This window comes from Ursus americanus, chromosome 14, assembly GCF_024610735.1.
Source record: "Ursus americanus isolate L20-20 chromosome 14, mUrsAme1.1.p, whole genome shotgun sequence".
NCBI classification, from domain to species: Eukaryota; Metazoa; Chordata; class Mammalia; order Carnivora; family Ursidae; genus Ursus; species Ursus americanus.
The window spans coordinates 65951820-65975333 of NC_142140.1; the positions used below are offsets into that span (position 1 = coordinate 65951820).

At 48.2% G+C, this 23514-nt stretch overlaps 1 protein-coding gene across 1 annotated transcript in view; it reads left to right on the forward strand.

Moving 5' to 3' along the window:
• DNAH9 (dynein axonemal heavy chain 9) overlaps positions 1–23514 on the forward strand; it is a 313579-nt gene that overhangs the window by 200983 nt on the left and 89082 nt on the right. Inside the window, exons 49-52 of the mRNA XM_045797213.2 lie at positions 807–1067; positions 12438–12863; positions 18707–18826; positions 21364–21552. Of these exons, the coding sequence (XP_045653169.2) occupies positions 807–1067; positions 12438–12863; positions 18707–18826; positions 21364–21552 (996 nt within the window). The remainder of the gene's footprint in view (positions 1–806; positions 1068–12437; positions 12864–18706; positions 18827–21363; positions 21553–23514) is intronic.

The window sequence follows — 23514 nt, forward strand, 5'->3', positions numbered from 1 at the left end:
CTACAGGTCTGACTTACAGACAGCAGGCTGCCTTCCTGGCCTAGTGATGGTGGGTAACGGGCCGATCTCCTGGCCCCAGGAGGGTTACAGTTGCGGGTCAGAGTTCAGCCTTGATATAGGGTCTGGCCACGGTCTGGCCCCGCATTCAGTCTCTCCGGCTGCATAATAGATACTCACTTTTTATCGCTTGCTGAATTCTTGGCATACCTCACATTGGCCAGTTTCCATTAAATACAGCCTGATTTTTAGGACATGCCCACCTGTGTGGGAAGTATTCTTTTCTTAAAGATGGTATTTATTTATTTGTCAGAGAGACAGAGAGCACAAGCAGGGGGAGCGTCAGGCAGTGGGAGAAGCAGGCTCCCCGCTGAGCAAAGAGCCCAATGCAGGACTCGATCCCAGGACCCCGGGATCATGACCTGAGCCAAGGGCAGAAGCTTCACCGACTGAGCCCCCCAGGCGCCCCTACTGTGTGGGGAGTATTATGTGAGGCACACAGGGTTTTAAGAGATACGGGCACCGACATCCGTGAGAAGGAGCCTGGGTCACGTGGGCATCAAGGCCAGAGAAAGGTCAGGGCATGTGTTGCTTAGAATCTTCTACCACCTTTACTGTGGAGGGAGGAGGAGGAGGGGGTCCAGGGTCCCTCTCCTCTCCGGGTCAGGTCGCTTGGCCCTGGAGGAGAATGCGGCTTTGCACCTTCCTTCTCACCAGGAGTTGGCGTTTTTCCCTGCGTGGTCAGATCCCCGGGGCCCCTCCGTCCAAAGTCCCGCTGCCCCCGCTAAGCCCGGGGCTTTCTGCTGCAGGTGGATGGCCTGAAAGCCAAGCTGGCCACCCAGGAAGGGGAGCTGAGGCAGAAGGACGCGGACGCGGACAGGCTGATTCAGGTGGTCGGCATAGAGACCGACAAGGTGAGCAGGGAGAAGGCCGTGGCCGACGAGGAGGAGCGGAGGGTGGCCATCATCATGCTCGAGGTGAAGCAGAAGCAGAAGGACTGTGAGGAGGACCTGGCCAAGGCGGAGCCGGCGCTCGCGGCCGCCCAGGAGGCGCTGAACACCCTCAATAAGGTAGGAGGGTCACCTGTGCCGTCTGCTTACGCCTCCCGGTGACCCAGACAGCGTGGTACCCTGGTGTCCCCAAGGGATCCAAGGGCAAGTGGGAGGGCTTAGGGCGGGATCCGGCTGTCACTGGTTTAGTCATTAAGCAAACATTCATTTATTTTTTTTTTTTTTAAAGATTTGTCTTTATTCACTTGAGAGAGAGCGCGTGAGTGGGGGGCGGTGGGAAGGACAGAGGGAGAGGGAGAAGCAGGGAGCCCAACGTGGGACTCGATCCCGGGACCCTGAGATCATGATCTGAGTCGAAGGCAGAGCTTCACCACCTGAGCCACCCAGGCGCCCCACAAACATTCATTTAAACGGACGACATGCCAGGCTCCGCCAACTACCCACAAAATCCCAGGGATGTGAGTCTTAGAACCAATCATTACAGGACGTGCCGACCAGTCCGGAGCCCCCACCACGGATGACAGAGCCAGGACCCTGAGGGAGGACTGCCTTGCCCAGAGTCCCTCAATATTAGAGCCAGACTTAATCTCACACCCTCAGAATCCAAGTCCAGAGACCTCCTAGCTGTGTCTCCCACGGTCATTTTACCCGTTACGTACAGCAGGACACACGAGCCTTATAAAGCCCTGGGAAAACACTGAAGATAGGAGACGAAAACACATGTTGACTCCAAAATATGAAAAAAAAAAAAAAACAAACCTAGGTAATCCAAATTCGCAAATATTCAAATGTCAACAACACATAACTGTGTGTCCGTTCAGTTCAACCCCTATAGGGAACCACTCGGTAGGCCAAGCGTGACTTCTGCGATGTATTCCCGGGCACTTTTATTTGGGTTCTCTGGACGTGTGCTCCATGTCTGTGTGGCCTGGAGGGGTGCTGGTTAGGAAGAATGACTTCTTCCTTCTCTTTTTCACCACTAAGCTGCTTTCCCGTTTGGATCACGCCCCTGAGGGGCAGGGGGAGAAAGGAAGAGAAGGGGCAGACAGATCCGCTGGTGGGGAGCAGGCGTCAGAGGGGGACTGGAAAGCTGACCCTCTGTTGGGATGCTCACGTGGAGACCCTCCCCCCGTCCTCGGGGTCTCTCTCCTGCAGGGTGCTTTCTCTGTCCTTCCCGGGGACCGCTGGGCCAAGGTCTAAGGCCGCCTGCCTTGGCCCCGCTGAGCAAGCAGCTCATCTCCGTCCACGGGGGGCACCTGCTTCTCCTTTCCCCAAACGCGCCCCAAGAGCATCGGCACCCCACCCCTGCAGCACCCTCTCCCTCGCTCCATGGCTGGGGGCGGGGGCGAGGCAGCTGTTCTCACACATTCCAGATTTCCGGGGTTTGAGTTTGACCCCGGTCCACGGGGCCATGCAGACTACGCCCCACATGCCCCCTGAGAGGCAGAGCAGGCAGGACTCAGCAGCCGAAGTCTCACAAAACTTTCTCTCTTCCTCTCCACCTTCCTGATGCTGTGACAGCCTCGGGGCAGGGAGGTACTGGAGAGACAGACACCTGCCTTCCAGAACCTCCGTCTCCCAACTCACTTTGGAAGGTGGCATCTAGCGGTTTCGGGCGTTAGCACATCTAGAACGGAATTGGGAACGCGGTAGAATCCTGTGACGTAGACTTAGGTGTAAATTGTGATTTGAGAGATGAGTGCATTCTAGGATTTTTTTTGAAGGTTTCTAGGATTATGCATTCTAGGATTTTTTATTTTTTAGGCCCTAAAGGTTAAGGCACTGAGGGCCTCGAAGGCCCTAAACAGACCCCCACCCTATAGCAGGAGAAAACACCAGAGTCTATACTGGGAACCCGGGTACCTTGGGGGTCCAGGAATTGGAGGGGTTGTTACGCCCCCCCTTCTCAGCCTGAACCTGGTAGCTTCTCGTGGCCCCTCACAGCGGCACCTGTTCCGTCTCTGGGCCTCTGATGAGCCTCTGCCCCTCCCTGCTGCCCCCTACCCCCGCTCCCATCCCACCCGTATTTCAGGCTCAGACTTACCATTCTAGATCCATCACGCCCTTTTCTGATTCCCCAGCACGAACCACGAGACGACTGCATTGACGGACGCACATGATGTGTTCGTTGATCGTGTCTTGCTCATAAATCAAATGTCTTTCCTAAGATCTTTTGACACGGGGGTGATATTTCCCAAAATGAGTGGAGTGTGAATACTGGCTGTGCCGTTCACCGGATGTGGCTCTGGGTGTGATTCTTTCTCCATTCAGCCTGTTTCCTCACCTGTGCAAGGGAGGTAAGAGTGACACAGTCCCCATTAGGTTATAACAAAGATCAAATGAGAGAATGTATGAAAAGTAGCTAACAGATTGTAGCCACCCAAGTAATCTCTTTTTTTTTTTTTAAGATTTTATTTATTTATTTGAGAGGGAGAAAGAGAGAGCAGAGGGGTGAAGCAGAGGGAGAGAGAGAAGCAGACTCACACTGAGCACAGAGCCTGACTCGGGACTCGATCCCATGACCCAGAGATCAGGACCTGCGCCGAAATCAAAAGTCAGAGGCTTAACCAACCGAGCCACCCAGGTGCTGAGTAATCTTTTTAAAAACAGCAGTTTGACCACGTCATCCCTCTGTTCAGAATCTTCCATTGGCTTCCGTCATACCCAGATTAAATCCATAGTGGCCCACAAGACTACCATTGTTGCCCTCCTCTGCTACACCCATAACTGGTCTTCCTCTCATCACTCTGACCCCCCACACTGGCCTTGCTGTGTCTCAGACACCCCCACGCAATCCCACCCCAAGGCCTCTGAATGAGCATTCAGCTGTATGGGAAGTCCTCTTCCCCCAAGAACCCACCCCACCCTGGTTCCCTCTGTCAGCTGTTTGCCCATAAATTACTTCCTCAGAAAACCAGTAATAAGAGCACTTATTAATTTCAATAAAAAAAAAACCTCTGGACATACAAGAAAGAAAATACAACCCAAGGTGAACAATATTTATAATCATGTCATAATCATAACTGACCATTAACTAAAAACTTGATGCAACCATAATAATTAGGAGGGAAAGGAGGGCAGTAAAAATAGCTAAATATTCACCCTCTAAGTAGGATGTCACTTGCTAACATCTAAAATGAAAAATAAGGGGCGCCTGGGTGGCTCAGTCAGTTAAGCATCCGACTCTTGATTTCGGCTCAGGTCATGATCCCACCCCCACCCCCCACCGCCCCGCTGGTGACGTGAAATGGATCAGCCTGTACCACGTGTGATGAGGGCATTACTGCTCCGTGGACCCAAGGCCCCCAGGAGTACCCTAAAACCCTCCGTGCTCCCAGAACTCTGGTCTTTCAAGCCCACTTCCCTGTTTTCTCATCGTTTTCAAACTTAACAATAAATCTGTAGTTAATGCATAGAGAACACCTGTAAATCAGAGCCTGGTAGGAAGTCTCTGCACGTTTTGAGTCTCTGCTTTGGCAGTTTTCACTTTCATAGCCAAACTGAAAGAAAGCCGGTGTAACTTTTCCTGCCTTAGTGGAGGAATCGTTTTGTTTATAATTTCATGGCCTTTCCCCCCCTACACAGTTACCTAGAATTTTCTGCTTGGTCCCTGTGCATTTTTTACAGTGAACTTATTTTTTTTTATTATACAAGTAACATATAATGGCATTTTCATTATTAAAAATGGCATCTGGATGGCTCAGTTAGGCGTCTGACTCTTGGTTTCAGCTCAAGGTCATGATCTCAGGGTCCTGGGATCAAGCCCTGCATCATGCTCCACGCTCAACACAGAGTCTGCTTGAGATTCTCTCCCTCTCTCTCCACCCCTGACCCCCGTAAAATTAAATAAATAAATAAATAAAATCTTTTTTAAAAAATTATTCAAATAGTGTAGAATACACAGGGTAGGATATAGTCACCCTCTTCTCCACCCCAGCCCCATTTCTGTCCCAAGAGAACTCCTGTAATAATCTGGGGCGTATCCATTCGAGCAATTTTTCTATGCATTTATAGTTGTATAAATGCACATATAAAATATGTCATATTTTAAATATAAATGGAAAATGCCAATTATGTTCCCTCGTGAAATATGACCCCTTCATGCCAGTACATACACTGAAACCTTAATGCTTCCTTGGATTCCGTGCTATAATTATACCCTGGGTTTTTTTTAGCTATTTATCCACTGTTGAGTGTTTCCTTCTTTTTTTTCCCCATTATAAATATCCCTGTACATAGATACTTATCCCATATGCAACTATTTCTCTGGGCCAATAAGAAGAAGTATAATTGTTTGGTAGAACAACATGGCGGGCTTAAGTAATGCCTCTTCCCCCGCTCCCCCCCTCCAAAGATACTCATATCCTGATCTCTGGAACCTGAGAATTTTCTGCTCCATATGGCAAAAGTGACTTAGTAGGCATGATTGAGTGAAGGGTCTTGAGGTGGGGAGATTATCCAGGTGGGCCCCAAATGCAATGCGATGAGGGAAGCAGCGCAGGGGGAAGGGGATGTGATGTGGGGACGCAAGCCAGGGATTGAGGTCAACCTCTAGAAGCTGGAAGAGGCACAGCCCCTCTCCTACAGCCTCCAGGAGGAGCCAGCCCTACCCACACCTTGGCGTGAGGTCCTCTGACCTCCACAGCTGTGAGCTGATACAGCCATGCTGTTTTAAGTCCCTAACCTTGTGTTGATTTGTTACAGAAGCAATAGGAAGCTCATATCAACAATATGCTCTTTTAAAGAAAAAAAGATTTATTTATTTATTTATTTATTTATTTATTTATTTATTTATTTATTAGAGGGTACACTCGCAAGTATGGGGGAGGGGCAGAGGGACAGAGAGAATCTCAAGCAGATTCCCCACTGAGCACGGAGGCCCACTCAGAGCTCGATCCTACGACCTGAGCTGAAATCAAGAGTCAGACACTTAAGTGACTGAGCCACCCAGGCACCCTCCCTTTTTTTTAAAAGATTTAATGTTTTAGAGAGAGAAAACAGTATGCTTTTTGTTTTAGTAAGTAATGACCAGTATCTGTCCAAAATGGTTGTTTTTGTCTATAATTGTGAATATTGCTTTCCCTACATCCTTGCCGATCTTAGACATTTTCAGTCACTTTAACTTTTCCAAATAAAACAGTGAAAAATTTTTCATTTTTTTCAAATCATGGATGGTGTCATTATAATGAGGCTTGGGCATCTTTTTTGAATATTTAGATTTCTTTTGTCCATTTTTCTTGTAAGAGAGTTTCCCTTTTTCTTACTAAATCATAGTTTTTCCATTATAAATGTTTATTAATCTCTTGGTGTATATATATTGTAATTTTTTTCCTCCCTGTCATTTGACTTTTAATATTAGCAAGTAATATAAAAAGCAGCTTTTATAATCAAATACTTTGGAAAATTCTAGAGTTTCCAAGTTAGGTGATAAGCCTGGTACTATAAGTGGTAGAGATAGCACGAGAAAAAACCTCAGATGAATCTGCCTTATGAACAGGGGTGTAAGACACCTGTACAAATACCAGTAAATCAGATTCACCACGCCACCCGCTGGCGAGATTTCCCTATGTAGGATTATTCACGGAACCATCCCCAACCCTAGATCGAAGATGACAGGCTTCATCGGCATTTGGGGAGATGTCGAAATGGGACTTAACACAATTCAACATCCGTTCCTTATTAAAACACTCGGTAAAACGGGAGTACGAGGCTATTTGGATATTTAGCTAACAGATGGCAATCCATCCAACCCAAGGACAAAACGTCCTACCCAAAAGTAGAACATGATGGGGCGCCTGGGTGGCACAGCGGTTAAGCGTCTGCCTTCGGCTCAGGGCGTGATCCCGGCGTTATGGGATCGAGCCCCACATCAGGCTCCTCCGCTAGGAGCCTGCTTCTTCCTCTCCCACTCCCCCTGCTTGTGTTCCCTCTCTCGCTGGCTGTCTCTATCTCTGTCGAATAAATAAATAAAATCTTTAAAAAAAAAAAAAAAAAGTAGAACATGAAAGGCATTCGCATTAAGATAGAAAAGGCACAATCATGATCCCCGTCACCGTTATAAAAAACAGAAAGTTGTCCTAGAATTTCTAGCCAATGCAATAATAACTGAAAAATAGTCGTCATGTAAATGTTATAAAATACCCGCTATAAAAAAATAAGAATAAAAGGGAAGAGTTAAGGGCCCATGACCAAATAATTTACAAAAATTTATAGCTTTCTTAATATCGGCGGTAGCCAGTTGGAAAATTTATTTTAAATTAGTGATCAAAGCACAAGATAGAAATAAGCGAATGTAAATGTGTTGAAACATTGTGAAGAAAACTGTACATCTTTGTTGAAGAACATAAAATAAAGTATGACTAGAAAAATATATATATATATCAAATATATATCTATATATATCTATATATATCTATATATATAGATATCTGTGTATGGGAAGATTCACTATCACAAGGATGTCCCCTCTCCTCAAGTAATTTAAAAGTTAGATGTAAATCTAATTTACCTCCAGTTTGATTTTTGGTTTACTTGTGTCTAATGTCTTTAAAAGTTCATACCGTTTAAGCCGCTGTAAAAGATTTAATAACCTAAATGTCCAGCAGTATGGAGTGGGCCAAAAAAAATTGTGGCGCATCTCAATGAGAGAAAACTGCATACTTTAGTTAAACCCATGTTTTACAGAAATGATGCCATTGAAAATTTCAGATATAATTTTCAGTGAAAATCAGATTCAGAAAATAGTATAAACAGCGATTGATATGTGTATATTTGTGTGTGTGTGTGTATGTGTGGACACAAATAAGCCAGATACATACTTTCCTGTATATTCATATATATATACACTCATTATCTTTTCTGTGTCTGTTAGTCTGTCATATGTCATACGTGCATATATATATAATGCGTGTGCACATATGTGCTATGTGTATGTGTGACGTGTAAGTTTGTATACATGATACGTGCGTGTCTATGATGTGTGTATATGTGACATGCGTGTATATATCTGACATACAGGAGTGTGCGTATGATACATAGATGTGTATACTTTTTTTTTTTTAAGATTTTATTTATTTATTCGACAGAGATAGAGACAGCCAGCGAGAGAGGGAACACAAGCAGGGGGAGTGGGAGAGGAAGAAGCAGGCTCCTAGCGGAGGAGCCTGATGTGGGGCTCGATCCCATAACGCCGGGATCACGCCCTGAGCCGAAGGCAGACGCTTAACCGCTGTGCCACCCAGGCGCCCCATGGATGTGTATACTTATGACGTGTGTGTATATGACGTGTAGGTTTATACATATAACTCACATTTATCTCTGGGTGGTAAAATGAGGAGTGATTCCTACTTTCACTGTTATCTTTGCTAAATATTTCATAATAAATATTCTTTTAATAAAAGGACAAAACAGTGTTACTGTGTAAAACAGTTAACAATAAGAAAGAAATGAAACTATGAAAGAACTAGAAAAATTATATGAAACTATGAAAGAACTAAAAAATTATAAATTCAGATCAATTTTAATATATGTGAAAGATGCTTCTAAGCAGAAAAACATAGGGTGATATCATGATATCATCTGGAAAAGGATGATTAAATTTGGCTACATAAAAATTAAATTTCTGTATACCACAGAATATCATAAACAAGATTTTTTTTAATTTAGAAAGAAAGAAGTTAATTTCCTTAGTATGTAAGCACTCTTAAAAACGGGTCTGGAAATCCATTTGTCTCCCCTCCCATTGACTCCTGGCCCTTCCCCATTCTGTTTTCTCCGCGACCTGGGAGGCTGGCTTGGGTGGTATCAGACACCCTCCCTCGCACTCCCTTGCCCTCCCTTTCTCCTCCCTCTCCATCCTTCCTCCATCCTTTCCCTTCCTCTCTCTCCCCGTCCCTCTCCCACTTCCTCTCCTTCCCTCTCTTCTTTCTCACCCGGTTCTTCCAACCACAGCTTCCAGGGATAGAAACGGAACCACCCCGGCCCCACCCAGCCCAGCTGCTACCAGTCCAGGGTAAGGCACTGTCTCTTTACAAATAGTTCTTTTTGTTAGTCCCCCTCAAATTAGCCAGTGCATGGTATCATCTTTTTGGCCTGTGGGGACGCTAACTAATAAAGTAATCAAAAATAAAGAGATAAACAGCCCCGTAGAAATGGAGGCAAATGTCGATACCCAACCATTCACAAAATAAGAAAGTCAAATTGCTTAAAAATACGAAAAAAAATGCTTAGTATCACATATGTATATGCACATATATGAATTAAACCAGTGTTATCCCATTTTCAGCCTGTCAAATTGAAAAAAAAAATTTTTTTTTTCTTAAATAGTGTGACCAATGCTGAATGGGAGCCAACGTAAACTTTCTCAAACACTGAGAACGTGAATTGGAATTTCTGGGGCAGCTGATAGCATGTACAAAGAACACTTAAAAAATGTGCCCTGCTCTTTGACCTGCCAGATCCACTCCTAAAGATCTAATCTAAGCTTTTCAGAAAGATCTATGTAGAAGAATGTCCCACAAAGCATTATCCGTATGGCGAATTTGTGGAAAGGTTTCCAGAAATTGAATGTTTGACATCAGTTGTGCTCCATCCACCTGGTATACCGACTTTAAAAATTCTGTTCGAGAAGAGTAACGAGCGATGTTCTCTCCTGCCTCTTTTTAAAGCTTCTGCCTATGCTAGCTCCAATGTATGTCCCAAACCCAGTCATCTGTCACCATCTCTACTGTTGAGAGTCCTGGCCCCGGGCTGGCTCAGTCTCCTACCTGAACAACTGTGCAGCCTGCCCTGCCGCAGTGGGGCCAGCCCCAAGACGTTCTCAGAGCAAAACCACATCATTTCACTCCCTGCCCAAAACCCTCCAGGGGCTTCCCCTTGACGTTAGAATGAAATCAAACTGCCCCCTGGAGCTCTGATCCTGACTGGCTCTCCTCCCCCGCCTCCACGACCCTCCCAACCCCACTCAACAGAGAAGGAGAAGTTTGAGTAAAAGCTTGGAGAAGAGCGAATTCGTCAGGCAGACAGCTGGGAAGAGCAGTCAAGGTCAAGGCAGCAGGGAGAGCAAGAGCCTGATGGCAGGAGTGGGGTGGAAAAACCAAGCGTCCCTGCTGTTGCCTCGCTCAGAATCCTGTCTGCCTTCTGAGAACTGTGTCTTCCATCCTGTGTTCCTCTTAGCAGAACCCTCTTGGCCCGCCCTGCCGTGATAGGAGCTCCACCTAACTAAAGATTATTTCCCGGGACATTTTTTAAAGATTGATTGATCGATTGGTTTATTGATTGATTGATTTAGAGTGAGCATGCAAGCAGGGGGAGGTGCAGAGGAAGAGGGAGAGAGAGAATCTCAAGCAGCTTCCCCACTGAGCATGGAGCCCAGTGCAGGGCTCAGTCCCAGGACCCTGAGATCATGACCTGAGCCTCAACCAAGGGTTGGCCATTTAATCAACTGAGCCACCTGGGCACCCCCTCCCAGGACATGTTTATTTCCACTTGCATTGGAGAAAAAGTCTCCTCCTCTTCCGGTTGCAAAACCATGGCCGTGACCTTGAGCTGCTGACCCCCATTCGTTCCGGGGGATTGCTGGACACCCGTGTTGATGAGCACTTGCACGCCAGTTTCTGTTGGAGGCACTAGGGTGACGGTGGTTAGCAACACGGATGAGGTCCCTGCTCTCATGAAGGAGAGGGATATGCAAATTCAATAAGGAAAAAAGTGGTGATTTCTGATGGCCCTGAGTTCTCTGCAGGTCATCAGGGTGCTGGTAGGAAAAGATGAGAAGGGGAAGCTGACGAGAAAGTCTTTCTGAGTGGGCAACATCTGATTTCTGAACTGGGATCTTGATGGATGAGAAGGGATGAGCCATGCAAAGGTCTTAGCAGGAAGGGTTACAGGCAGGGGTCCCGAGGTGGGGACAAGCTTGGCAATCAGTGAGCTTGAAGGAGGTGACCATGGTGAGAGCTTAGTGACAGACGGAGACGGTGGCACAAGGGGAGGGCAGAGGGGTAGGTCATGTGCCTTCCACACGAGGAAACTGCTCTGCAAAACAGAAGCATGTGCAGGGAGAAGCAGAAATGAGAGAAGATCTGGAGAGCCCGTAGATGCCCAAACACAGGTCCCCTCGTCCTTACAGCCGGCTCCCAGCTCATCGCCCTCAGACACTTGAGCGAGAAAGTCCTCTTCGTACTTGCGCTGGGTCTTCTGTCACTGCTACCAGAGAGGCTGTGAGTAATTTACCGAGAGAGATGAATATAGAAAAGACTGGAAGGAATTACGTGGAAATATTAACAGCAACATATCTGGGCTGTGGGATGCCATCTCATCTCTGTACGTTTTTATATTTTCTTAATTCAGGACGTTGAGCATGCTGAACTTACTGGGTTTAAAATTGCGGGATTTTGTTTCTGATTCTATTTTCTGACTCTGCCCCCTCTGCCCCAGAGGCCACTCCCCCCACACACGTATGCTGTCCTTCCATCCCCACCTCTGACGAGTTTTCATGACCAAATGTGAAAACAGTTTGAGAAGCAAAGAGCTTCTTCCCAAGTGCTTTCATTAGCTGCGAGAAGTAATCCCCCCCACCATTTGTAGATTTCCAGGCCCTCTCGGGACACATCTTCGAAATCAAGACTTTTCCCCCACTTCCAAAATCAGCCCCCCAAAACAAGCGCTTTTGAGGTCAGAGGCTTCTCACGGATGGTGGCCACAGACCTTAAATCAATTTCACATGCATTTAAGACAGAGGTTTGCTGACGGATGAGTGCGTCCCCCTGCTCCCAGTTTATAGATGGAAACACAGAGGCCTGGAGAGTCGAAGTGACTTGCCAAAGGCCATTCAGCCGTATCTTGCTGGTGCAGGTGACGCTTGGAGCAGAGGACGACCCCACGTCTAAGCAGGGGCAGTGACTGTGCCCGGCTTTCTGTCTGCATTATTTCCTGGCGGAAAATGTCACTTTGCTATCAGGACAGTCAAGTGTAGTTAGAATTAAGCTCATGGAACAAAGCAGTTTAATTAAAGAAAAACAAAATTTGTTGGGTTGCAGGGCTAGTCTCTTCAATCCAAGATGGGAAATTAATTTATAATAACCTTATCTTTTATTCATAGCCTGCTGCCTATTTCGGCATATTTTTCTATTGCCGTCCTTCTATTTTTCTGTTGAATGTGAAATAATTGTGTGTTTCTAATGGGCCGTGAGTCGGTTAAAGAACTGAACAAGCAGAGCTGAGTCTCGGCTAGCCATTCGTGGGGAGACCGAAGCCACTGGGGAGTAGCTCTGGTTTCCTTCGGATGAATCATGACATTTAGAATTCAGAGGGGCTCCGCGGGCTTCAAAGCAGCCCTTTCGGAATGATCATCCTGGAGCCCAAGTCCATTAGCGGCCGAGGACAAAGGAAGCCCTTTCGTCTTTCCCTAACCACCTCCTCCTCTCTCCGCAGACCAACCTGACCGAGCTGAAGTCGTTCGGGGCCCCGCCTCCGGCTGTCAGCAACGTCAGCGCCGCGGTCATGACCCTCACGGCCCCCGGGGGCAGGGTGCCCAAGGACCGGAGCTGGAAGGCCGCCAAGGTCACCATGGCCAAAGTGGACGGTTTCCTGGACTCCCTCGTCAACTTCGACAAGGAGAACATTCCCGAGAGCTGCCTCAAGGCCATCAGGCCGTACCTGCAGGACCCGGAGTTCAACCCCGAGTTCGTGGCCACCAAGTCATACGCGGCCGCGGGCCTCTGCTCCTGGGTCATCAACATCGTGCGGTTCTACGAGGTCTTCTGCGAGGTGGAGCCCAAGCGCCAGGCGCTGAGCAGAGCCACCTCGGACCTCACGGCCGCCCAGGAGAAGCTGGCGGCCATAAAAGCCAAAATCGCGGTAAGTGAGCCTGGGGCCCCCCCACCCCCACCCCGCCGGGCAGCCTTTGGTGCCAATGACACATGCCCCCATGTCCCAGCGCCCAAGTGTCCCGATGTTGAAAAAGAGGCAGGAAAACCAAAGTGGAATGCCAAAGCTCTAGACTTTTCAGTTGAGGCCCCTTGCGCTCTTTCTCAAATACTCCGCAGTCCGTGCGAGACAGATCCGGCAGACCGTTGGTCTTACATGATCTGCACTGTTCTATGGAAGCTTTTAGAAGCAAGTAGTACATTGTGGTTTGGGGGGTGGTCCCTTGACCATAAATGTAAAACGGTGAGGGTCATTAGGTTTTATTAACCTCTCGGTGATGTTTCGATGAGATCTGCCTCTCTCCGGGGGGGGGGAAGGCGGGGTGATCGTGGATTTATACCTGGTTGAGAGAGATTCCCCCTTGATCCTCACCTTTGCCCTTAAAATGGATACAACCTCCGTCCTCCTCCTCCCTCTTCCCGTGCTCTCACACACAGGCGCCAGCTCTGGTGATCGGTCACGGCTGTGGTCACGTTCAATCCCAAACACTTCCTGAATCTTTCCTTTCTGCGCACACATTCCAGGCAAATAAGACCCTTGTGGCAAATCGGTCGCAACGGTAGAAAGGGCTTTACAGATGATGAGAAGCAAGATGGCAGACATGCCACCTGCTTCATATGGCACGGGTGTATTGATTACCAGATTAAATTCTGTGGCTGAAGGCACTAGCTCAAAGACTCTTGCCACCGATCTCTCTCAAGAAAAGAAACTTGGGCAAAGCAGCTAATCTCTCAGGGCGTTGGCTTTATCAATCCAGATGTTCAGGGGCCGGTCTACTTGAAACAGGTGATGATCACCTGAACAGCGGCCTCTTCAAGGAACCCCCAGGGCAGAACCCCGTCACGTCACGTCCCCATGGCTGATTTTCAAGGGCAAAGGCCTCCTGATAGCTGTCGTGTTCTACAGTCGTTCCCAAAAATGTGTTTTAAGAACTGCATTTTCAAAGATTTTTTTTTTTTTTTTTACTCAAGTTATTTTAGCTAAAGGAACATTTGGTGCAAAGGGAATGTTTTCAAAATGTTTACACCTATTCGCTAGCCAGCATTCACATGATGGGCCCACATGAACTATGAAAGCCAGCAAGCGTATCTTCCAAAGACTTGGCTACCTTAGGAAGACACTTCTTTTCTGCCAAAATATTTTTTTTTTGAAAAAATGTATTCTTTTAACAACCTCCTCTGCATCCTTTGCTTACCCACGTGCCTGTCAGCATCCCAGGAGTTCGGACACCCCCCCACTAACGACAGAGGACACGGGCTGATCCCCATCCCTGACATGAGGCCCATCCTGGGCAAGGAAATCCTTCCCTCTGTGACACTGAGGACATTGCCAGCCCAAGCCTTATTTTTTAGGGTTTTAGGATAATCCCAAGTAAAGAAGAGTATATCCAAGATAAAGTGTTTTTTTTTAGGTGTATTTCCAGATTATCAAATACATAAAAACATGGGTGGTGGCAGTTAGATCTAGGTGGTGTATTTTGGGGTTTTGCGTATTAGGTATTTTCCTTTTTTCTATAAAGATAGCATATATTAACGTTACTATTTATAAAAAGAATGGTAATAAAACCAAGGCATTTTCACGGAGCATATACTGACACGTAAATAAAACATCAGAGAGGGGCGCCTGGGTGGCACAGTGGTTAAGAGTCTGCCTTCGGCTCAGGGCGTGATCCCGGCGTTATGGGATCGAGCCCCACATCAGGCTCCTCCGCTATGAGCCTGCTTCTTCCTCTCCCACTCCCCCTGCTTCTTCCCTCTCTCGCTGGCTGTCTCTGTCTCTCTGTCAAATAAATAAAATCTTTAAAAAAAAAAAATCAGAGAAAAGCACGTGATGAGAAACAAAGGCATCAAAGGACTGGTCAAGCCACTCAGAGCCTTCATACTGGTAGCTTCTATGTGTTTCCTTTGGCCCGTGCTCAGTCTTTGTAAATGATTTTGTTAACTGCCAGCATTTAAATCAACAGGCTTTCGTAAAAATCTGATTGCTGGCCAGTCCTAAAGTCATCAGAAGATTCCCAAATATCACGAACCGATCCTAGAGTTGAGTAGCGCCTTCCCATCCAACCCAGTTCTGTCATGGGTTCCCACCAATGCCTGTGTTTTCCAACGCCAGCCTCCTCGCCCAGTTCCATCGTCTTCCTGGCCCCGGCTTGTCTGAGTGTCTGGCTCCTGTCCCTATAGTGTGCTGACGTCACTGTTTCTTTATACCTTAGGTGGGCAGGTAGGTACTCCGCCGGAGGAAGCTCTAAGATGTTCACCCACATGTCTTCTCGGTGCCATCATGACAACTAATTTCGGTTGACGTAACCCGTATTTCTTGCCCTGGCATACAGAGTCCGCCTCCTTGGAACCTTCTGTTGTCAAGAGAAAATTATGACCCGCTCCTTCAGCTCTTACCCCAACCTCCCACCGCCCACCTCCTGTTACCACTACTGATTGTTAACTTTTGCTTCTGAGTCAAAGAGATGCAAACTGTCTCCGCTCGGTTCTGCAACCAAAAGGAAGCGTGCCGTGCTCTGGTCACTGACTGATCGGGAAAGCTGAAAAATCAGTAAATTCCTTTGGCAGTCTCTGAATCTTCATAGCAGATCTAACTGGTACCTTAGAATTACGTTTCCTTTTTTTTATGGAAATTGTTATCTATTATTTCCTAGGAACAATCCACAAAATGGTATTTGGGCTAATAAACAAAATCTGAAAACGCAAAGGATATATACACAGTAAGCACGCAAAAAATCACTATTTTTTTACGTAAGCATTGAAAGATCCAAAAAGGAGATTAAGAAAATTCTTTTTATTCGAGGATAGTTGAGACCCAACGTTGCATGAGTTTCAGGCGTACAACATGGTGATGTGACAAGTTCCTATGTTCTGCTGCGCTTACCACAAACATAGCTACCACCTGTCACCATAGTGCTATTACAGTATTACTGACTGTGTATTCCCCGTGCTGTGCTTTTCATCCCCGTGATTTATTCATTCCGTAACGGGAAGCCTGGACCTCCCACTCCCCTTCCCCCATTTTGCACACCCCCACTTCCTCCTCCCCGTTTATTCTCTGTATTTATAGGTCTGATTCTGCTTCCTATTTAAAACAATTCTATTTTTAATTCATTTCCTTTTTTTATACAATCTTTCCCCCTCCCCCTGGAGTTTCTTCTTGCCTTTGTGGGGTTTTTTCTCTGTCATAAGTTCCTTTTGCATAGCCTCAATCACCCTTAAACCCTCCATGCAGTCCAGTATCCTATACTTTCATTTTTTCCCCCAAGACCTTTTTTGGTCCCAGACTCAGAGTTCCAAGTGGTGTTGGAGAGAAAGTACATTCGCTGCTTTCTCGGGTTGGTTCCAGTGACTTCTGGGGCCCTTGACTTCTTCCTTGATTTCTTCTCTTGCTTGCTAGAGCTCACTCTTAAGAACTTTCTCAGAAATGTTAACTAAGAGGTAAATTTTCTGAATAGATCCAGCCTGGAAATGCCTTTATTTGATTTTTAAACTGACCCGGCAATTGTGCTGAGTACTGAATTCTGATGAAAGTTTTTTTAACCCCTTAGGACACTGAATGCCTTGCCTTTTCTTTAGTGAGAAGTCTGATGAGCCGTCAGGGCCCCATTCCTTTGTCAATGCCACTGTGTTTCCACCTTTCTGAACGTCTTTACGTTTTTTTCTTTATTCTTTTATTTTTCTTGAGACAGCGCGAGTGGAGGGAGGGGCAAAGGGCGAGAGGTAAAGAGAATCCCAAGCAGGCTCCGTGCCCAGCGCCGAGCCCAACGTGGGGCTCGAACTCATGACCATGAAATCATGACCTGAACCAATATCAAGAGTCAGATGCTTAACCAACCGAGCCACCCAAGCCCCCCTTTTTCTTTATCCTTGGTGTCTGAAGCTTTGCATCAATGTGTTCGCTGCCATTTTGTAGATTCATTGTACTCAGCACATGGAGACTTCTTTTCCTCAACTCTGGAAAATTATTTTGTATTATTTCTTTGGTCATCTCCCTTCTGTTGACCTTTGGATCTTCTTTTCTAGAACACGTGTTTGTTGGATATTAGATCTACTGATGAGTCCTTTGTTTCCTCAGAGTCATTCTACGTTTTCTTATATTTTCTAGCTTTCCTCAAATTCGTCTTTTAACCCTTCCCTTGAATTTATTATTCTTTTACATTAACAAGAATAATAATGCCTGCAACAGTTTTATTGCTTTTTAGTTTTTGGGGGTTTTTTGGCCCTCTGCTCCTTTTGCTCGCATTCTCTTCTTGTTTTATGGATGAAACATCTTGAATCATCCTAAGAAACTACTCATAAAGGATTTATGTGGTCTTTGTGACTAAGGTTATCTCTTTTCTCAGGCGGTTTTTTTCCCTCTTGTTTACCTTAATCTAGGCCTCATCATATGGCTTCTTGCCCTTTCATGTTTGTAAGAGTGGTGCTGAAAGGCTGGTTACGGCTCTTCAGGCAAGGATTTGTTTTCAGGATGAGTCGAGTTATGTCAGATGCATCCTCGATGCCAGATGTGGTGTCTTCTCTCTGCCACTATTAATCTCCTGCTGGTGACAGAAATGCCTGGTAACATTGGACACCGGGCATGTGGGTAGAAATGGGGGTAGAGGACCAGTCAGCTTCCCATGAACCCTCTTACTTTCAGCACCGCCTGCATCACACCTGACATTTCCAAATCCCCAGTGCACATCCCCTTTGGTGAACCGAGGCCCGCTCTGTGTTGTGGCTTCCTGTGCCCTGCTCTGGCACTTTCCACAGCTCTGTGAGTCCAGTCTGCCATAAATTGATTGGAATCCCTCACTCTCCAGTGACCCTCACCAGTTGCTCAGTGTTAAGGATCTATGATGTGTTCAATTGTTTCATAATTATTTTAGAGAAGTCTCTAGAAGAAGAGGAGGTAAATGAGTGTGGCCAGTCTGCCATCGTCAATCGGATGGCTCACCACCTGCTTTTCAAACTGCTTGGCTGTATAAACTTGGCCCTTGGTTTGTTTCTTTTGGGACGTGGCAATGGCCCACAAAGCAGCCCGAATCCCAGTTACTGCATAGATATGAGACATATTTGGAGGTATCGACCTTGTGTCTCTATCTCTTCGTGTTTGCAAATGTGTATTCTGGGGGCATCCCAAGCTACATACTTCAATTCTAAGCGCTTGATGAATGAAGAAAACATAGAAACCATGGCTTCTTACAAAATTCTCCTCTACTTCAGGATAATTGGACAGAATAGATGAGGTTTAGCAAAAGTTGCCTGTCCTCCTAGGACCTGAAAGCAAGGAGAGAACTTAGACTGCACACAGCCCAATCCCAAACCACAGACCTGTGGCCACAGACAACGTACGTCCCTCCCAGGACCCCTAGCATCCTTCTGACCATTTTCAGGCCACCCCAGGCTTCGGTGCACTTTTGCTTCTAATAGCAGTACTGGCATTTTTGGGAAGGCTCCTGCAACCCTTTTTTCCCCACCACAAGGAGAGACAGAGTTTATGCACCCCCCTCCACGTCCATCACCCCTCTTGGTCCCACACCAAGGACCGAGTTAGGAAAGCTCAGCCCTATCGCTTGGGTCGGGACCGACCTGGGCTTCCCCCAGGACTCCACCTGAGATCACCCCTAGTTTGCCCACCTTTCCTTCTCTGCCCTGCCTTCTCCAGTCCCCCACAGCTCCCCCACCCCAGGGAGCCTCCCCTAAAAACCACCTACACGTGTCTCTATCTCGGCCCCACTGGAGGTGACTCAGGCTGGAATGACTGATAGACCTGTGTTCCTTCCTAAACAGCACCTTAATGAAAACCTGGCCAAACTCACGGCCAAGTTCGAGAAAGCAACGGCAGACAAACTCAAATGTCAGCAAGAAGCCGAAGTGACCGCAGGCACCATCTCGCTTGCAAATCGCCTGGTGAGTGTGGGCCTGAGCGGCCTGAGCCGTAATTATATTAGCCGAGCTTGTCAGGTGCCGCCAAGGTACAAAATAGAGGAGCACAGCTTAGCGCCGCTTCAGCTTGGGGGGAAATACTCAGATGTGCTGAAATGTGGCGGGGGAGGAGGGGGAGTGGATATTAAAACGTGCTGGGATGCAGAGACCGAGTCCTGCGGAATGTGACTGCCCACCGTGGTCTGGTTGGGGGGGATGGGAGCCCTTGATCCATCAGCTGGGGGACACACGACATGCTTCCGTGCGTATACGTGCATCGACCAGAGGAAGCCCTGTAAGACAAAGCCAGCCACTTGCCAGGCCAGCTCTGCAGCTCTCCACTCTGTGATGTTTGGTGGTAAAGGTGTGAGCAGGATTAGAAACCGAGCTAGAAGCAGAGAAGAACGACGCCTCTTGACCCTGAGCATCCGTGAGCGTGACCTTGCCCAGACACGTGTGCGTGCACTCACACATGCACGCACAGACATCCATGTGTACACGCAGGCTCTGGCCTCCCTGGGAGAGTAAACCTGAGGGTCCCAGGAGGTGTTTGTCTTATGGGTGCCAGTTAACAGACTACCCCGAAACTTCGAGACGTCACACAACCACTTCGTTGTCTCTTGTAAGTTTGTGGGTCAGGAATTTGGGCGGCTCTGGGTGGAGCCTGCTGGGGCCCCTGAGCGTCCTTCAGCCAGGGCTGCCTGGTTCGGCACACGGCCTCGGCAGGAACCACGAGAACAGAGCTCTCTCCATGTAGTCTCAGTCCTCCCCAGTAGGTACTTAGACACCTTACATGGGGACCCAGGGCCCCAAGAGCAAGTGTTCTAAGAGACAGGAAGTAGAAGGTCCCAGTCTCTCGGACCAAAAGCCCACACAGTACGCCTTCCACTGCGTTCTGTTGGATAAAGCAGTTGCTGGTTCAGGGAGGGGGAGCATAGGCCGCAACTTTTTCTTAGTTTTATTTATTTATCTTAGATAAAGAGAACACAGGAGGAGAGGCAGAGTGGGGAGGGAGAGAATCCCAGGCCGACTCCGCGCTGAGCATGGAACCCGATGCGGGGCTCGATCCCACGACCCTGCGATCATGACCTGAGCCGAAACCAAGAGTAGGACACTTAACCGACTGAGCCACCCAGGCGCCCCGGGCACCAACTCTTGATGAAAGAAGGGTCAAAGAATTCATAGCCTTTTTTAATCCCCCCGTGGCTTCTATTTCTTGTCCTAAATTAGCCTAAGATCGTGCAAAGGAGTGCTCTCTGCGTGTGATTTCTCTTCCGCAGAGAGCCTTTACAGCACCTTTGTCTCCGGTGAAGGGAGGTGGAGTCGGTACCGTTTTCCTTTTATTCCAGCCACCATGTGTTTCTAAAACGAAGCCAGCTTTTCTTGTTCAAGGAGGAACGAGTCACATAACGATGGAGCCGAGCCGAGCTTTGGTGAGGGAAGGCTCTACCACCGAGTGTGTCTGTGTAGTTGTTCGTTGGACCTGCTTTCGCATCGCGTCGAGATGATCATTTGAACTGAACAGTTCAGTTTAGAGACCGCTCCTCTGCCAGCGGGCAAGGAGCATTCCAGACCTCCTAGCTGTCCCGTCTGCCATTCCGTTCTCTGTTTGGCTTCCAGAACTTAGCAGAGCCTTCTTTGCCTGGCTGAAGCATTTTCTGAATCGGTCCTCTTGGAAGGCAGGCAGGGCGTACAGGGTCTGAAGCCAGCTCTGTCTCTACCCACCTAGAGGTTCAGGCAAGATCCTTCAACTTCCTGGTCTCTATCTGTGTCCTCTAAAGATGGGCATGGGAATGGTTGGGTTGGCCAATCCTTAAGGTCTCTTCGAGCTGTGACATTCTGCGATGCCATCTTTCAAGGAAGGACGAAGGGTCAGTCAGAACACAGACTCCGCTCTGCAATATCCATAGAAAGGCCTCTCCTCCCCCGGAGAGGGGTCCCCACAGAGCGGTGTGCATGCCAACGTGGGGGAGGCGGAGTCAGGACGTGTTCCACCATCTTGCTGCTTTGGGCACGCCCGTGTTCTAGTACCTCTAACTCTGTGTCTCAGTTACCATGTCTATCTGCCCACCCACTGCGAATTATTTATAGCGCCTGGAAGTGATTTTATTTGTTTTCCGATCCCCAGTGTTCGGCGAGGAGAAGGGGGAGACACATCATTTTCTCATCGGTTCTGCAGCCCAGGCACTGTGCTCAGTGATGAACACATGCGATTGCATTTCATTTTCTCCCCAGCCCTTGGGGGTGGGTGGTATTGGTCTCCGTGCCTATAAAGGGCAGAGCTTGGAAGCCTGGGCTCAGAACTGTAATCCATCCGCAGCCCGTATGATGAATAAGGTGTGTTTCCTGAGTGTGTGCGGTGGCCAGTCCAAGTCCCCATTGATCAAAGGGCCACATAACTGATGTTCCAAGTCTTCTGGTATCAGACGTGCCCTGTGTGTTCTCTGTGGCCGAGTCCGTGGTGCTCTGTAGAGCCTGTGGAATGATGAGCCTTCCCACCCCTCTGGTCTCTGAAATCCTAGGTGGGAGGACTCGCGTCCGAGAACGTGAGGTGGGCAGAAGCCGTGCAGAACTTCCGGCAGCAGGAGAGCAAGTTGTGTGGAGACATCTTACTCACCACAGCTTTCGTGTCCTACCTCGGCTTCTTCACAAAGAGATACCGGCAGAGCCTCCTGCACGGGACCTGGAGACCCTACCTGAGCCGGCTGGAAGTACGTACAGCCTCAGTTTCCCCTGACCACACCAGCCTGTGGCTACCAGTGAGCTCACGGGATGCTAACTGTCCACATCTTCTCGTTGCTTCTTGCCTTCTTCCTCCCACCACTCCCACCCGAGCCTCCACCTGCGTGTACCCCATGTCCCGCCACCTGCCCTCCCACGTTCCCACCCACTGCCCTCTGGGCCGCCCAAGGACAGCATCTCTCCTGGGACACTGATCCACTGCCCACCAGGCTGCCTCGAAACTGTAAGACTCGAAAGGCACCCAAAACACCCTGTGTGTTCCCTCCAGTCTCCCTGCTCTTGAGCCAAACTTCGGAGTCTCAGTGAGACCAAGACCCTGCCTTGCCCCTGGTCACGGGGCGCCACACACCCTTACGCAAACAGCTCCCCCACTGCGGTCGTGTGTCCTCAGCTGGTCCTCCTAGTATAAGTAGGTGGACTTTGCTCCCAACCCCTCCGTCTCTTCTGAGATGATGAAGGGGGGAGGGGGGGACATGCTGGTCCCTGGCTGAAAGGGGTTCAGGGCTGGAGCGTATAGTCAGAATAACTCCTAATCTTGTCCGCTTTCCCATCACTCGTCGTCCTCGATCCACACGTGTTCACTGAGGGTTCCCCATGGCCTCCCTCTCCACCAGGCAGGAGGACAAAAGCCATTCAAAGACCCGATGCCCACAACAGGTCACCATCCAGTGGAGGAGGTTAGGTTCACAGAAAGCGGCTGCCATAAGAGTCAGCCCAAAAGTTCACCACGTACAGGAAGAATTGTATTCCAGAATGCGCGTGTAGACAGATCCTCAGAACATAAAACCCATATTGTCTGGTGACGGTTGGTTCCACAGATCAGCTCCCAAAATCTTACTCACTTGATGAGTTGTTAAATAGTGATATAAAAACTACTGTGGAAATACGTATATACATACATACATACTCACGACACTAGGGAAGAAGCAAAAATAAAACTCGTTTATTTATCTCAAACATCATGGGAAAGGAAATTATTAAAAGGACAGTCATTAACTGAGTGCACAAGGCGAGGAGCTCAAGGGCAGTCTACAGGGGAATTTTCTGGCTTTGTTTGGGGTTCCTAAGCATTTTGGGGCCGTGACCCCTTTGGCACTCTGGTGAGACCTGTGGATCTCTTCTCTCGGGAATGTTTTTAGCACAATCTTTAAATGAACTTGAAATACATTCCTGATCCCAGGGTAAGAGCTCCAGAGGCAGATCTTGCTTTCAGGGTTTGTTTGATGGTAGAGTGCTGGCCGTCCGTCGCCCTAGCGAGTGAGGTTAAAGGAAAGGGGATGGATTGGACAGGCTTTCCTGAGGTAACGGGGAAGACGAACCACAGAGGAGACAGGGGCAGAGAGGTTAAAGGGTCATGTGTGCGTGAAGCTCAAAACCATTCCACTAAGAGAAAGCAGCCAGACATAAAAGGCCACCTGTCGTATGACTCCATTTATGTGAACCGTCCAGAAGAGGGAAGTAGAAAGTCGATGAGTGGTTGCTGGGCGCTGGGGTAGAGGGGAATGAGGAGTGACTGCCCAAGGCCATGGGGCTCCTTTGGGGGTGAAGACACTGTTTTGGAAGCAGATGGAGCTGATGGTCGCACGACATCGTGATGGACCAAATGCCAGGGAATTGTGCACTCTAAAATGGTTCATTTAAGTGACGCGAATTTTACCCCAATTAAAAAAAACACGTATGCGCGTCCCCAGTGGAAAATATTAGCTGTAGAAGAATTGAAGGAGCGGGAAGGGGTCAGCAGAAAAAGAAAAGGAGGGGTCTGGGGCACACACAAGGGCCACAGAGGGAACCAGGCCTCGGGGAGTCATCCTCAGGCCCCGAGGTGCGCCGGCGGGCTTCCCAGCATACTCCAGCAAGCGAGCCTGCAGGGAGAGGTCATGCGGGCGACCCCGGGAGTGGGGGGTGTTCTGGGCTGGGGGAAGGGAAGCATC